Source organism: Candoia aspera, chromosome 7, assembly GCF_035149785.1.
Source record: "Candoia aspera isolate rCanAsp1 chromosome 7, rCanAsp1.hap2, whole genome shotgun sequence".
NCBI lineage: Eukaryota > Metazoa > Chordata > Lepidosauria > Squamata > Boidae > Candoia > Candoia aspera.
The window spans coordinates 68841863-68858910 of record NC_086159.1 but is presented as its reverse complement, the minus strand read 5'-3'; the positions used below and the strand labels follow the sequence as shown (position 1 = coordinate 68858910).

Sequence of the window (17048 nt, the reverse complement as noted above, 5' to 3'; positions counted from 1 at the left end):
TTACAGATTATGCACAAGTAACTAATTTAACATAATTCAAGCAATTGCCAAAATTTCTGCCTTTCTGCAACTGAGTTCTATTATCAAACTATTATGAGACAAAAATAATGCTGAGAAATTAAAGTTTGCTGTAAGACCTACAGCGGCTAAAGCATTTTATTTTTCCTTCTTCAGAACATTCTCAAACTTATAGTCTCTTGAATTTTTTATACTGCATATTACAAACTGTAAAGAAAGAACTGAAAGAACTGCAGAATCCTTTTAGATTAAGATAGAAAGTTCGTCTTCTTACTAGAGAAGGGGAAGAGAAACAACCAGAGAGCTAAGTGCCACATATGGTCTCCCATCTCAATTCTGTTCACCTGCATTGCTGAATAAGGGCCAAAATTATAAATGCACACCCATTAAGCCTCCCCGCATCAACCAAAAAAGTTTGTCTGTTCTGGGATAAACGTTCTATGTGCTGATCCTTGAGAAGACAGCAGCTGATTCCTTTGGTTAATTTTGAGCCTCGATGCAAAGTCAGCCCAGAAATTTGGACTATTTAATAATGAGTAAAATTCTAGAACTCACTCTTTGGCGATATATTTATTAGGAACGACTAAAATGTCACAGAACAGTAAGCTTTCAGGAATTCCATATTCTTCATCATACTACATGCTAAACAAGGAAGAGAGAGAAAACCAAGAGCGCCCAGGGTCAAAGAAGAAAATGACCGATTCCCACAGTAAAAAAATACAATATCAAAAAATAACCAACAATTTATATGTCATTCAGAAATAAACTGGCAGACAACAGACGTGTGAACTGTCTCTTTGAATCTTTGCAAAGACCAAGTTGTTTGTTGAACAGGTCCTAATCATAATTTCTAGAGTAAGATGCAAAGACAGCTATAAGTAAAACACATTATAGTAGTAGCTCCTGGAATATGCCAGTACATGCCAAATTGTTGTGCCATTTTCTTCCCAAAAGGGGCATAACTGGCATGCCAAAGCTGATAAAGCTCTTGGCCATTGCCTCTTTCTGAAATACCAGCTATCTGGGTCCAGAAGCACATAGAAACTGTGTTATTTGTTCCTTCAGGGAAAGTGTAACTTCACCACTACACTAGAATTGTGACCTTTCACTATTCTCTCTGGATTCTGCTTCAATTTATTATCACTCAACCGACTCATTAGCAAATGCAGGCAGGCATTCTGGGGAACCACAAGATTACCTCTTGATGTTACAGAGAAAAAGACTGGGATGTCATCATCAGGATACTGATAGCATCTAGCTCCAAAATACCTGGTGATCCTTTCTCTGCTGATTCATATAGATACTGGAGACAGAATAGAGCCCTGAGGACACTATATAATAACTCAATTTCTTCAAGCAACACTAACTGAAACTTGCCTGACAGATAGGAATGGAACTACTGCCAAACACACTTCCTCTTCCCAAATCTTTCAAGCAATAAGGATGGATAGTATCATTAGTGGTACAGAAAACCACTGAGATTAAGTAAAGAACATAAACAATAATCCATTGGGTCAAACAATGCTTCAACCTCTTGCCCATTCTAAAGCCAGTTCAGATTGGATGAAGATCATTTGTCCTTCAGGACTGCTTGCAGTTGAAAAGCAGTCAATGACCTTATCCAACAATGAAATGTTAAATATAGGTTTGTAATTGCCCATCTCTGAAAGATTCAGTCAAAGATTCTTAGGAAGCAGTCTAGTAATTGATTTCTATAAACAAAGAGGCATCCTGCTCTCCAAGAGATATGTATGGTATTAACTGTCACTAACAACAACAAATTATGTTGGGCAAGAATCAAGGGAACTGTTCATAATATTCTGAGGCACTCTATAATTGAGTCTACATCAGTAAAGGAATCCAGACTGCCAGATCCTCAAATCCCACACAATTTAGCAGGCAAAGACCTTGTGGCTATAATGCATGCAAGAACAAACTTCTTTGCTGCACATTTTGCCATAATATACACCCTCCAATGGATCCAAGTTGAGTCTTTCTCCATCTGTGCTCTAGCTATTTCTCTTGCAATTTGTCCATATACCACAAGCCCATTTTTGAAAGAGGACAGAAAGGATGCTGAAACTGATTGTGTTGACTGCTCTAGCAAATTCTCTGTTCTAGAACTCAAGGCATTGACAGAATCATAGATGGAATCACCACAAATCTAAATTCAACTCAATCTAATAGCCTTTTCAGGTAGACTATCCTAACATGTCCACTGTCCCTATAGAACTGAAATGCAATCTTAATGAAAGTCCAAGTCCTTGCTCATAGAATACTTCTAGATCAAAATAAAAGATCAAACTGTGATCTGTATCACATGCTGGCCCTGTGATTAACTGGAAAAGGCCCAAAGTTGCCACAGCTTCTGTGAATTTCTTTTCTGCTTCAGACAAGCAAGTCTCAAAGATACTGAAGTCCTGAGTAATTATGAGATATATTAAAAGAGAGCGGAGATTCTTGGTTGGTTGTCATTGCTGATGTTGAATATTTTATTACCATATAATGGGGGAGGAAAGAAAATATCCTTTTATCTTTCTGCCCCTGGACCTCCTCACATATGGAAGTAGTGTCACTGGAAGGATGTACTCCTATCAATAAATAAGTTCATTGGAGCTCATACAAAACAACTCCCCCCCTTTTTTTTTGCCTGCTACCCTATCAATACTCTATGATTCAAGTACTGTCAACATTTTTAGATCCTGGATCCAAGTACTGGGGGCCCATTTAGGGATTTTATTTATTTTTGCCTTTTAGCCTCATCATCTCCATACGGCCCTCTTGACTTTGCAGTCAATTCTGCTTCTAAGCTAACACAAACATCCAAGCAGTCATGACCATTTTTTTCAAGGCTCCCAATATATTTTTACCAAATACTGGTTTATTCAATATGCACATTAGCTCTTCATGAAAACAGTCATTCTAAATGACAGTCCATTAATGGAAAACCATTAATGTCTCCTTAAGATGTTTTGTCATCTTAGCTTCAACTAAACCCACTAATATCCCACCTCCACATGCTTTTCAGAATTCACCTATAGTCAGTTCTGCAGTAAGATTTCCATTTTGTAAAATAAAAGTAAATCTCATTAGAAAATAACATGTAAATATTAAAAAACATTAAAATGGTAGACATCTATGTAAAACATTAATTAAAAGTTCCTAACAAATATTTTTATACATGAAATAACAACCATGGTTTGTGATAAAATAGTACCATGGAAAAAATGACAAGATTAAATCATATCTCTAGGACTGGAAGTTCTTATATACTATCCTAGGCGTGTCTACTAAATTGCCTTAGGTACAGCAGAATTTACTCCCAAGGAATTATGAAAAGAACTATTTAATTTTCAACACTGAATGTATGCCCATATTGCTTATGGTATACAAGTAATTCATCAATAGCTGTAAAACACTAGAAACCAACATTTTCATAGTGCTACTTCTAATGCGGAGTTTGGTCTTTAATTTATGAAGACCAATAATTATTCAAATGCTGGAAGAAAAACAAATATTAAAAAATCAAACATGCAGCACCTGCCCCCCGCCCCCACCCAACACCTGGGGAAAGAGCTAGGTTTTCAGAACTCTCTTGAAGATGGCTAGGTGGAGGCCAAACATTTGAGGTGGGGATGGTGTTCCAGAGGACAGATGCTATGACAAAGAAGACACATTTCCTAGGTCCCATCAAGTAACACTGCTTAATGGATGGGACCTAGAACATGGCAACTCTGCCTGATCATATGTAAACATCATAGCATTTCTGTCATTTCATAAAGAAGAGGAAAAAGGGAAATATTTTTCATATCATTTCTCCAGCACTGTTAATGTGAAACCCAAAAGTCAAAAGTAACAAAAAGCCACTAAAAATTAAAATGCTATGAATGAAGAAATATGAGGCCAAGAAAACTGTTTTGGAAAGGTGCCTGTATCATCTACTCTAAAAATTGAAGAAAAAAAAAATCTGGAAGTGAAAGGACATCAAAAGCAAGCAAGGAAGCAAGTTTAAAATCAGGAAGATTTTGGGGAACACATCTAAAATACAGAATTATTTACTAAACACCTTTTGCTCTAGGGCCACATTATGTATCAAGGAGTTGCTGATGCCTAGCTGAGAGTTGTGGCAATATATCATGCTGTAGTGCCTGGGTAATAGTCACAAAGAATGTACTGTCCTAAAAGCTGAGCTATTGGCAAGAATGGGTGAATGTCAGTATCAGTTGATTTCCATGGTCTAAGTTTCCTCTAGACTATTTTAGGATCAGTTTGCAAAACTGGAAAAAGAACAAGTCCAAGCATATTCATACCTGCTTTTTTGCACACTTTTAGTGTGCAAATATTTTTGAAACAATGTTCTTCTAGTACATTTTTGTGCATGTTTTTCTCTAATTTTATCTGAATGTCATGTGTGTTTCTCCTTAATATATCAAAATCTGCTAGATTCAAAATAATTGCATTTCAGTTAATTTATCAATTCCAGAGGTGCAACTTTGGGTGAAAATATTTTCTCCTCCATCCCCAGCTATCAGCTGCCAACTTGAAAACCACAACAATCTTAAAATTTAAAAAATTTAAAAACTTTGTTTACATTTGCATCTCTTTTGTCATAGCCATATTCATACAACTCTATCATTGGTCCCTAATAATTAATGCAAATAAATTACATCTGCAATTGCTGGATTTAAAATGCTTATGTGTATGACCTGCTCTCAGAAGTGGTTCATTGTAGAAATCAAATTAATGTATTTAATTGTACCACACCTTTTTTGCTTTTGGAAGGAACCTAGCCCAGGAGAGCTTTTTGCATAAGAAATGCTACAACATCCATTTCATCTCCACTACTTGTAAAGCACAGCGCAATTCTTGACAATGGAGTTCCAAGTGTCAGTTGGAACATATGGACATTCGTATCATAATCAGTGTATTCCAAAGCAACACCCTGAGCATACTTTTTCTGTACAGCTTGTTATGTCCTCTTCTTTTACCTTACAAATCAAGTGCTATGTTGCAAAACATCAAGGTTTATGAAAAATAACTGCTAGAAAGTAAAAAAAAAAAAAAAAACCAATTGTGTCTCAGCCGATTTGTATTAATTATTTACAGATTAAACATTCCAAATGACAATTATTATAATGTCCTCTGTTTGGCAAATACATACTCACCAAATTTTGAGGCCCTACTGATTTTATTAACCATTTTATACCTGCATTTTTGTAATCTCAGAGTTGACCCTATAAGGGTCATTGTCCTAAAATGGATGGCAACCTCTTTTTATTGGTTTTATTATATGCCATCAATAGATTTCTGTCCCCAGCCTGGTCCTTCAGGCCTTCCAATTGTGCACCCATCTCTGCTGTGACTGAGTCTATCCACCTTGTTGCTGGTTGTCCTCTTCTCTTTCTTTCCACCTTTCCCAGCATCACAGACTTCTCCTGAGAGCTGGGTCTTCACATAATGTGTCCAGAGCATGATAATCTAAACCTGGTCATTTGTGCCTGGAGTGAGAAGTCTGGGTTGATTTGTTCAATGATCCACTGGTTTGTTTTCTTGGCTGTCCATGACATTCGCAGGAGTCTTCTCCAACTTCAAAGTTCAAAGGCATCAATACTCTATCTTCCTTCTTCAAAGTTCAACTTTTGCTTCCATTGTGTCAAAACCAATGCCTGCATGATTCTGATCTTTGTAGGTGTAGATATATCCCAATATCTTAATATTTTTTCCAAGGCCTTGGTGGCTACTCTACCAAGTGCTGGTCTGTGGCACATTTCTTAAATGTTTGTTCCTTTACAGTTGATAGCTCATCCTAAAATGCAGAAGCTATCCACCACTTCAATATATTTATTGTCAATCTGAAGGCTGGTTGTTGCACCTGCTGTCATAGGTTTGGTCTTCTTTGTATGTAATCTTAGTTCCTTTTTTTTTCACTGTGCTCCTTGATTTTCATTACTAAAGCTTGCAGATCATTCACATTTTCAGCTATCAGAGTATTGTCAACAACTGAGCACAGGTCACGGATGTTTCTTCCTCCAATTTTAAAACCACGCTCATCTTCCAATCCAGCTTCCCTTAATATATATTCAACATATAGGTTGAATAAATAAGGGAAGAGTATAAGCCTTGTCTTACTCCTTTGTTGATCTGGAATCAGTCTGTTTTGCCATATTCTGTCTGTACTGTGTCTTCCTGACCTGTATATAGGTTTTGCATGAGGACAAGATGTTCTGGGATTCCCCATTTTCTAAGCACATTCCATAGTTTGACACGGCTGACACTTGAGTTTATTAGTAGAATATATGTGAATATAAAACAAGTTCATGAAGCAATATATATTTGAACTATTTTTGAGAGAGAAAAAAGTAACAAGATGGATTCCCCACATCACAGTAAGCTTGCTTTTGCTTAGCATGATGTATGAACCCTGCCTCCGTCGCTTAGAAATACATGAATTAGCACATAGTGTGAAAACAGTCCATAATATGACTGAAGGAAAGAAAACCATCATACTGGCTAAACGCTACAATATATAAAGATATGCCTCAATACATGTATTTTTCTAAAAAGTGTGATCAGCAAACCACTTTTTCTTATCATGATTAATATATAATATAAAGGAATGTAAACAGTATACAAAATATCAGATCTGGCAAAGTCTACAGAGAGATAAAAATCAAATTATTTAGGTATACTAGGTGACTAAGATATTACTCAATCTCCCTGGAAAATAAATAAAGGTCAACCATGACTATGATTCTGAATTTGGAATCTATCAAATATGAAGAACTTTGGATTTATCAAGCATGGGCAGCAGTTAAGACTGTTTTACTCTAGTGGAGAAACTTTGGTATACCTGATTTAAAATGTGTGTTTTCTACACATAAACTTCCTACAAGACCATGGGAAATCTGACTGTGATTCAACGTAGTCAAAATTTAATTTGTGGTTTAACATATATACAATAAGAATACTCTCATATATTTAATTGTTTTAATATGTATTTGATTTTTTTCTTTTTCTTTTTTGTCTACATGTTAGTTATTTCCTGGTTTATTTCATTCTGAAATCTATACTATCATCTCATTCTCTTATTCTCTTCTTTTACAGATTAACAAGCAATAAAGTTAAAGAAAAATGTTACTATGATTGTATTCTTTGGCAGAAAGTATTCTCTCACAAGAAAATGCTTTATTTCATTACATTAACTATTCATATAATGAATTGATTCTATAGCACTGAAACCTCAGACAATTAGGAAGTATTATATGTATTTCTTTAACTGTTTTCAGGCACACAAAAAGTCGTTTTATTTTTTTTCATAATTTAAAAGAACTGAAGTTATACTTTTAAGTATATAAATATCCCAATAAGAATATTTTAAAATAAAAATTACAACATAAAATATAAAATGGAAGACACACTACCTGAACAGGACTTCTAATCAGATATGCAGTTCAACTACTTTAGGTAATGAAAAAAAAACATTTGGTATTTTTATACATACAATTAATTTTCTACTCTATTTGATTTTGCTTAATGTTTGTAGGTTAACGATGCAATTTGTACTAGAAAAAAAAGCATTACTATATAAACTTGCAACAGTATACACATAACATGTTTAAAATAAAGTGCACATAAACATTAATGATTGTGCACACACTGGCATCATGCAAGTAAGCATATAGTCTAGTATATTCTGAAAATGCTTTCTATTAGCTTTCCCACATTTGGGCCTACACCGATGAACAAATACTACCCATTCTTAATGCTGTCCATGTGTACAAAGTCACCACATCTTCATGTGAATGTGCACAGTTTTCAGAATTATGGGCCATTTTACACAAAATAAAATGTGTACGTCCTCCCCTAGAAGTTAAATAAAATAAAATAAAATCATACTTTTCCTAAATAATGTACAATGTCAAAAACTATTCAAAAGAAAATATGATAATTTATGCAGGCAAATACATTAATTTGAATGTTACCTGCTCTTAAATGCAATTAACTCCCTGTAGATGGGGACTTCTACTAACAAAATAGAGTTCTCCAATTCACTACATTTTGTAAAGTAGTATGTTTTTATAATTTTATAAAGTGCATATACCTTTATATAATTATACAAAAAACCTAAACCTCCACAGTAATTACAGCCATAATTTCCAGGCTAGTTTTATCTTTCTCATACGGTAGCACTCATTTAGAAAACACAAGAGTACACATTTATCTTACATGCTGTGATATGTCCTGTTATTTCTCTTCCCCTCTCTCCAAATCAAAGACATTTTTTATTGCTCCATTAGCGCAATGTCTATCCTAAAATTTGCTTCTTCCTGATCGTTAGATAGGCATTTATGAATCAAGGGGACAGATTAATTCCAGTTAGCTGCCAGTTTTCATCCAGAGTCAAAATATATTTCTGAGCATATTAGCGACAAAGTTATCCCATATATATATATATATATATATTCAGCAAATAAAATTGGCTTTATCCCAGTAAGAGAGCCATTCCTTAACAGAAAACCTAAAAACACAGTTGACATTCTTTTCCTTGCTATTTTCATCTCTAGTCTCCTTCCTCACGTCACCATCACCACCATTTTATTGGCATAATATTTATAGCTTATACAGAACCAGAACAGAGATGGAAAAACAGATCACCGAACCAAATTAGCATTTTAATTCTGAGCTTTCTGTTTCTATGGCAAAGGAACTAAACCTCGTAATAGGTTGCTCAAATTCTGGAAATGCACCATTTGAAAACACTCACACACAGCACGAATGTCTTGCTTCTCTACCCCACCCTACACACCATGTTTTATCTATTTCTTAGTGCTGTGTTATTTTGTCATTTAAAAAAAATGAAAAATGAAAAATAAAGGACACCTCTTATGACTCTTCTCCATTTTTTTCCACTTAAAATCCAGTGAAACTGCTCCTGTTCTAAGGCTCTACATATTATACAGTAGATATGCCTTTTTTAATTATGTGCCTTCTCTCTTCCTAATTTGCTAAAATTTTTAATATACTGGATTATATTCTCTACTATACATTTTGATGGATATCTGCTATGAAGTTAATATTATGTCCATTTAAATTATGCCATCGTATCTTATAAAGGACATGGCTACAAAACATAGAATTGTGGGTCAAATGTAAAGCGATGCATGCATTTTCAAACAGTAATAATATTACATATGAAATATATTCGTATTTACCATAATTTCTAACAGCAAAAATCATAAGCAAAAGATGGTTGCTTGTTAGCTCTGGCAGAAAAGTCACCATATTACATAAATGTAAAATTAACATAAAAGGGTATGATTATAAGCAAATTGGCAGATAATGTGATTGCTCTAAGATGCTCCTGAGTAATTCGGTCCTTACCTGCAGGCATGAACCATTACTGCATGCAGTGACTGCTCCATTTCCTAGCTCAGACTTGAAGCAGCATCTCAACCCTCTCACAGAATGTGACTAATTCATAGGTTTGCAATTCCTAAGCTATTACTAAGGACACTCCCTTGCAACACACATAATGCTTTGAAAGATTCTATTTTCTGCTAGGTCAAATCCAAGAACAATCCTATTTCTTTAGTAGCAGCATCTGCAACAACCCTATGAAACGTCCCTCAGTCAGGATTTTAAAATCAAGATGGATTTGCTGCTGGAAAACACACAAGCACAAAGACACATCGACTGCAGCAACAGGATAAGCATATATACATGTACTTGTACCATAATACTGTATTATGATTCTGCATGCTGCACAGATTAAATTTCATTTCTTTTTTTTTAAATGAAGTAAAAACCTTTTCAAATATCATAGCTCAATCAAAATATAAGTTCAATTAAGATAAGACATTAAAAGGCAAACATGCAATATATATATATATATAGAGAGAGAGAGAGGCAAACTGGATAGTAAAAATATTCTGTGCTGCATGATAGCAATATCACACCATTAATTGTTCATGCAGAAGATGCAGCCGTACCTTTCTGAAGAGGACGACTTCTCAGAGTTAACTGACATCAGCAGCTCAATCTTCTGCTTGATTTCTGGAAAAATCAGAAAATATTCACAACCAAAGACTGCCTGCCCTTATTTCTGATGCCTTATTAAAGAGAGATTCTTCCCTAATCCCCTTTGTTCCAAACGGTCACAAGATTCCCTGCACTTCAGCAGAGACAGATTCAACGGGGCTGTGAAAGAAAAAGCTCAAGGCATCGGCCTGGCTAAGTATGCACATGACTGTTTATGAAAGCAGGAAGTACCATTTCTTTTACACGGAGGGGTGATTCCTCCTTCTGAGGTTGAACTGAGATTACCAGATGCTTCTTAAAACAGGCTGCATGTTGAGGCACATTCTAGCTCTTACGGCTTATGAAGTTACCCAGCCAGTCTGCAAGAAATCTATTGGTTACAAGAGAGTTGTAGGAGAGATTCCACAAAATGAATGGTTTTCGAGTCATTTTCTTACAACTGAAGTATTTATGCATTAGTATCCAGATTGGTAATCAAGAGCATTCCCAATTAATATTACAAATGGCACCGTAACATGAAAGGAAAAGAGGGAAATTCCTTATGTTTCCCTCCCCACCACACACACATTTTTTTTCCCCTCCTAAGGATCCCAACCATCATACAATATAGCTGGGCTGGCATATTGTATTTGCTTAACCCCAACTGGTTGAACAACATTTAACAAGAAGAGAATCACCAAAAGCCAGAAGGGGAAGCTGCCACACCATCAGTAATCTCTGTCACGATATCATGTTAACGCATGGATGTTTATTCCTCCCAATACGCCCCTCCAAACCAAGAGTGACTCTGTGTTTTATGCACCACCTTTCTTTCAACTACACATGAATTTCAACAGAAACTTCTGATTAATAGCTAGTAGGGAACTTTATTATATCTACAGCACAAGTGTTTTAAAAAAGGATAGCTCATTACCCTCCCGAGGATCCATGATCCCAATCTCAGCCCAAACCTTGTATTTCTGTTTAAAAATACAAAAGAATAGTATGGAATATAATATGCATGGAATGGTATGTGTAGTTTAGCCAAAAGATGATGAAAAAATAGCTTAAAAAAGCTCCTAAAGAGGATTAATTGGTCACCTGTATGAAAAATGCTGGAAGATCCCTTGGACATGGTAGATTTTAATCAAAATACTACTCTAAGCATTTTGATAAAGATACCTTATCAAAGTATTTATAATGCCCAGAAGCCTGCCAAGTTAAATGTATTTTAAAAAAGAGTAACTATGCTGGATTAGACTAAAGGTCTATCCAATATTCAGTTCAGTGCGCAACCAGGTATCAATAGGAAGCTCACAAGCAGTGCATGAACTTACAAATAGCACTCTTTCACTCATGTTCCCAAGCAACTGATGGTTAGAAACATACAGCCATCAAACCTAACAGTCATAATAGCTTGAAAACCAAGCATTCAAGCATCCCCGTCTTAACTTAGCATTTAAACAGAAAATCACATAATGTCTTTGTATCTCTGACTCTATGGCTCTCTGACATTTTTCACTATCCTTCCCTATTAGCACACTTTTTCACCTTCACCCAATCTGAAACTCTGTAATTCCTGCCAGCTTTCCCCTGGGTTCAATTTAAAAGTCATTCACTCAACTTTCAGTTGATGAACTCCAGTGGTCATGGTTGCAGCATGTCCAAATCTATGTCTTATAAATTAAACCATTTAATATGGTTGGAGCTACAAAACCTTCCACTGTATTAAATTGGAATTAAGAATTCTGCAATAGAATAAAAATAAAATATGGTTTATTCTTAGGTACAGAAAGCCAGTTTGGTATAGTAGTATACCAGGCTAGAAACCAGGAGACCGTGAGTTCTAGTCCCACCTTAAACAGGAAGCCAGCTGGATGACCTTGGGCCAGTCACTCTCTCAGCCATAGAAAAAAGGCATGGCAAACAATTCTGAACCCCCTCCCCAAGTCCTGCTGTGCTAAGTCATTGTGGTGGGGGGTGTTCCTGGGAGGGATGAGCAAATAAAGTTGGGAACATATGCCAAGAGTATATATTCCCAGCAGGCTCACCCAAGGCGTGAAGGTCATCCCAACTGCCCAGCTAAAGAAGCAGGCACCTATATTGGGCAGCAGTAACATAGGAAGATGCTGGAGGCAGATCATCACTTTAGCAAAGGCATCAATTAATACTGGAGGGAAAAGTCAATGGTAAACCACTCCTGTAATTTAATCAAGAAAACCACATGGATAGAAAATGTAAAATGATTGACGGTATAGTCCTGGATGCTGGACCCCTCAGGTCAGATGGCACTCAACATGCTACTGAGGAAGAGCTGAGGATCTTTCAGAGTACTAATGGTGTTTATGATATGTCTAAATTAAAGCCTTTGGGACAGGCGTGTCCAACCCATGGCCCACAGGCCGCATGTGGCCCTGAACGACTAGTAATGCGGCCCCCCGAAATAGTAAACTTGTAACATTATTTTGTGATTTTTTTTTAACCACCAGCTCCTATTGTTGGAATTGCTGCTCCCGCCACCGCTGCTTGGGAGCAAGAGCCAAGCGTGGTCCAAAAGTGGGAGAAAAAAAGTAAAGGAGGTAGAAAAGAGGGAAGGAAAAACGGGCAGAAAGCGAAAACAAGAGGCAGAGAGAGCGGAGTGCAGAGGAAGCCGCTTCCCGGTGGGAGCAGGGGAGGGAAAGAAAGGCCGGCAGAGGGTGGCTGCAGTGACAGCCCCTCAAGCCCACGCCCGCCGCACTGCACCGCCTCACCCCATGTGCCCGTCCTTGGAGAGAGGCGGCCTTCGCCCGCTGCGTGGCTTGCAGGGCATGAGGGGGGCTACATCTGGACAGTGGGAGCTGCGGTCCTGTGCATCGGGAGGCAGGGGTTCAAGCATTTTTTGGGGATGCTGCTGAGTTTGGTGGGGGAGGGGGGCAGGAGAAGGTGGGGGGTCTGGGGGTGGATTAAAAGGCACGGTCCAGCTTGTATTTCAAAACTGAAAGGCAAAAGGCAAAACTGAAGTACTTTGGCCACATAATGAGAAGACAGGATACCCTGCAGAGGATGTTGATGCTGGGGAAAGTGGAAGGCAAAAGGAAGAGGGGGCTGACCAAGGGCAAGTTGGATGGATGATATTCTAGAGGTGACGGACCTTGGGGGAGCTGGGGGTGGCGATGACCGACAGGAAGCTCTAGCGTGGGCTGGTCCATGAAGTCATGAAGAGTTGGAAGCTACTGAATGAATAAACAACAAACCCAAACCCGGCTTATATATTTTATGTGTGGCCCAAGACAATTCCTCTTCATTCCATGTGGCCCTAGGAAGCCAAAAGGTTGGACACCCATGCTTTGGGACATCTAGTTACTCATGCTCCCATGCAGAAAAAGAAAATCAGAAGCTGCAAAGACAGAATTATAGTAGGAACATGGAACATAAGAAGCATAAATTTGGGAAAGCTCAACACAGTGAAAGATGAAAAGAAATTACTAGAAATTGACATCTTAGGTATCAGCAAATTAAGATGGACTGGGATTGGACACTTTCAATCAGAAAATCACACTGTTAATTATTCAGTACATGAAAAGCAAAGAAGGAATGGCACTGCTTTTATAGTTAGGAAGGGTACAGCAAGAACAGTACTTGACTACAATGCAATCAATGACCAAGGCAGAAGAGGAGGTTGATGAGTTTTATGATCAAGTTCAATTTGAAATTGACAGAACACTTAAGCAAGATGTGTTGCTTGTGATTGGAAACTGGAATGCCAGTGCTGGAAACATTAAAGAGGAAAATGTAGTTGGATTGTATGGCTTAAGGAAACCAAAATGCTGCAGGAGACAGACTTACAAATTCTGCCAATCCAGTGATTTCGTCATAGCTACTACTGTCTTCAAATAACCAAAACAACACCTCTATACATGGACATCACCAGATGGAATATACAGAAATCTAATTGACTATATTATTGCTAAAAGGAGGTGGAAGAGCTCAATTATAACATCAAAGGCATGACCAGCTGCTGACTGTGGAAGAGATCACAAACTGTTCATTTGCAAGCTCCAAGTTAAGCTAAGCAAAAATGGTATAGGTCCACCATGAGAGAAAGCGATGAATCGGTAATAGACAATCCAACACTAAATGTTACCAGGTAATGCTTTACTCTTGCTGGAAAAGTGTGATAACACTGCTATTGTGGCAGCCTGAAGAATACATGAAGACCTCAAAATGAAAAATTGTGCACATTCAGGCCCCATCCCTTTCTCTCCCCAACTTTCATACATTCAACTGGGAGGTATACACTAATGTTGGCTTCAGTACAAGTATAGCTGTCTTTTAGTAGACTCTGGATTGTGCAGAGCTAATTTTTAATTCTGCCTCACAGCAGAATGTGAAGGCTGAGGTATAACTGGGAAGGCTCTGTCCAATTTGAAACCATCACGTGTTTAAGTGAATGTCTGAAGAGGGCTATAGTTTGACCTTATATACTATGAATACTGTATATTTCAATGTATAGTATAATGTGGCCTGGATCCCTGTTATTTCAAGCAAATGAAGATAAGAACCCTCACCTAGAAAGGTAAATATTGAGAAAACAGTATTACCCACTAGGTTAAATTATGAGAACTCCAAGAGACACAGAACCATAGAACAAAAACATATACTAATATTTTTACATAGTTTGAACAATACATGTATGAAAGCAGATTAAATTTCACAGATATCTTATGTTTTTCTCAATGGAAGAGTTTTACAACTGGATCTATGAGTCATCCCAGTGTCAAAATGACTAAAATAGAAAATAAAAAGTATAAACCTACTTCAACACAGATTTAGAAATTGTGATCAACATTTCATAACAGGTATGTCAGACAGTGATTTGCAGCAAATAATCTAATGAGAGACTTTCATTTGCATCAGTGCCAGAAGAGCCAATGAGATCATCACCATCAAGACAAAGATGGGACAATACTTAATTAATGACAATCCACTTGTAATATGTACTAGCTATGGCTTGGCACTACACGAATGAGCCCTGTATTCATGGATACATCTCTTTTTGTGCTCTACTCTTTTCTATCACCTCCAATGACAAATCAGAAGAACATGGTTTACCTAAATCAGATATATTTATAAATAATGCCTTCCTTTCCTATTAAAACTAGGGGATCTACTTCATGACTTAAGGCATCTGAGGCTAAAGACCTGCGACATGAAATTGTTCCTTCCTCCTTCTGCCTCTCCCTCTCTGCCTACAAAAAGGCAGGAGACAGGGATTAATAGGACTTGTTGGATAGGCTTCTGGAAATCTATCTATTAAAAATGACACATCTGCTCCACCCATTGTTTAGGAACAGGGGCTTTCTGCTGCTGGTATTGAATGCCATATCGGCCTGTAATAAGGCCTCTCTCCTCCATGATTTGACAGTGGATGAGAGATCTGATCAAGCACATAAAACCAAAACCTGGTTGGGCATAGAAGAGGGTATCACCCTCTTGGAAATGCTCCCAATCATGTTTTGAGTGTGGCATTAGCCACAACTGCAAACCAGGGGTAGTAGAGTGGCTATTGTCATCCAAGAAACCCTGGTAGTTATCAGAAGCACCGCCCAGAAGATAACTGGGTGTGAGACCCTATTGAAAAGGTTGTGTTTAACCCCTCCCCTCGATCTAGAGCAGGGTTTCTCAACCAGGGTTATGTGGAACCCTAAGGTTTGATAAGAGGTCACTAGGGGTTCCCTGGGAGATCACAACTCATTTTTAAAAAGTATTTCAAATTTGGGCAACTTCACATTGAAGAGGCAAGTTTCATTCTCTATTTTTAGTTTAAGAACACTGTGAATGCCTATAATACAGGCCTACCCAAGAAAAGAATATAATAATTTGGTAACTTCTGGCCTATATCTGAGCCTGAATGTGCAGGGGTTCCCTGAGGCCTGAAAAATATTTCAAGGGTTCCTCCAGGGTCAAAAAGTAGAAAAAGGCTGATCTAGAGACTTTCTTTAATTCCAGAAGGGTTGCATCCCCCACACAGAAGTATGCAATTTGAGAGTACTCTGGGACTCTCCTTCTTGAAAAGCAAATGGCATTTGGACTACTGCAACATGCTCTACATGGATGCCCTTAATGACCATCCAGAAACTACGACTGGTCCAGATTGCAGTGGCATAGGTAATTATAGTCATACCACAATATGTTCATGTAATACCACTACTCTGTGAACTGCACTGGCTTCCTATTGGTTTTGAGGTCCAATTCAAAGTGCTGGTTATCATCTATAAAGCCCTTCATGGCACAGGGCTGGGTTATCCACAGATCTATCTCCCATTATGTCTGCCTATCTCATGAGATCTGACAGGGTGGGTATCCTTCAGGTCCCTTCCACAAAATAATACTATCTAATGAGACCCAGAAGGTATGCCTTTTCTGTCACAGCACTTTGGAGCAGTAAAGCCCCTGAGATTCGAATGGTCCCAATCTCTTGGCCTTCCATAAGGCTTTAAAAACTTGTTTTTCTCTCCCAAGGACTAGGTTAGGATATTGGATAAGCCTGCCTGGAAAATGGCTCAGGATTCTGAACCTTTTGTATATAATTGGGTATCATCAGTATACTGATGATACCAAACCCCAAACTGGCAGATGACCTCGCCAGTGGTTTCCTGTAGATGTTTAAAAAGAGGGGAGAAAGAATAGCACCCTGTGGCACTGCACATGGGAGGGGCCAAGGGAGAGAGATCTCTTCCACCCAACACTACACCTGATCTTAGCCAAAAGGCCAAGAAGCCTTTTGTAAAAACTGAAGATTGGTTTTAGTTTGCTATGTCCTCCACCCAACCAACACTGACTGGAACCAACCCCAGGGAAAGGAAGAGAACCACCATAAAACAGTGCCCCTAATCCCCAGTCCACAGAACTGGCTCAGGATACCATGGTCGACAGTGTTGAAAGCCGCTGGGAGATCAAGGAACACAATTATGGATGCACTACCTCCATTCCAGCTCTGCCACAAGTCATCAATAAGTGCAACCAAGCCTGAC

General features: G+C 37.9%; 1 protein-coding gene across 5 annotated transcripts in view; it reads right to left on the bottom strand.

The window, feature by feature from the left end:
- Positions 1-17048, bottom strand: part of SRPK2 (SRSF protein kinase 2) — a 113845-nt gene that overhangs the window by 67122 nt on the left and 29675 nt on the right. Inside the window, exon 3 of one of the 5 annotated variants that reach the window (XM_063308016.1) lies at positions 10008-10071. The exons of the other annotated variants lie outside the window; for them this stretch is intronic. Coding sequence (XP_063164086.1) covers positions 10008-10045 — 38 coding nt within the window. The 5' untranslated portion in view covers positions 10046-10071. The remainder of the gene's footprint in view (positions 1-10007; positions 10072-17048) is intronic. 5 annotated transcript variants of the gene reach the window in all.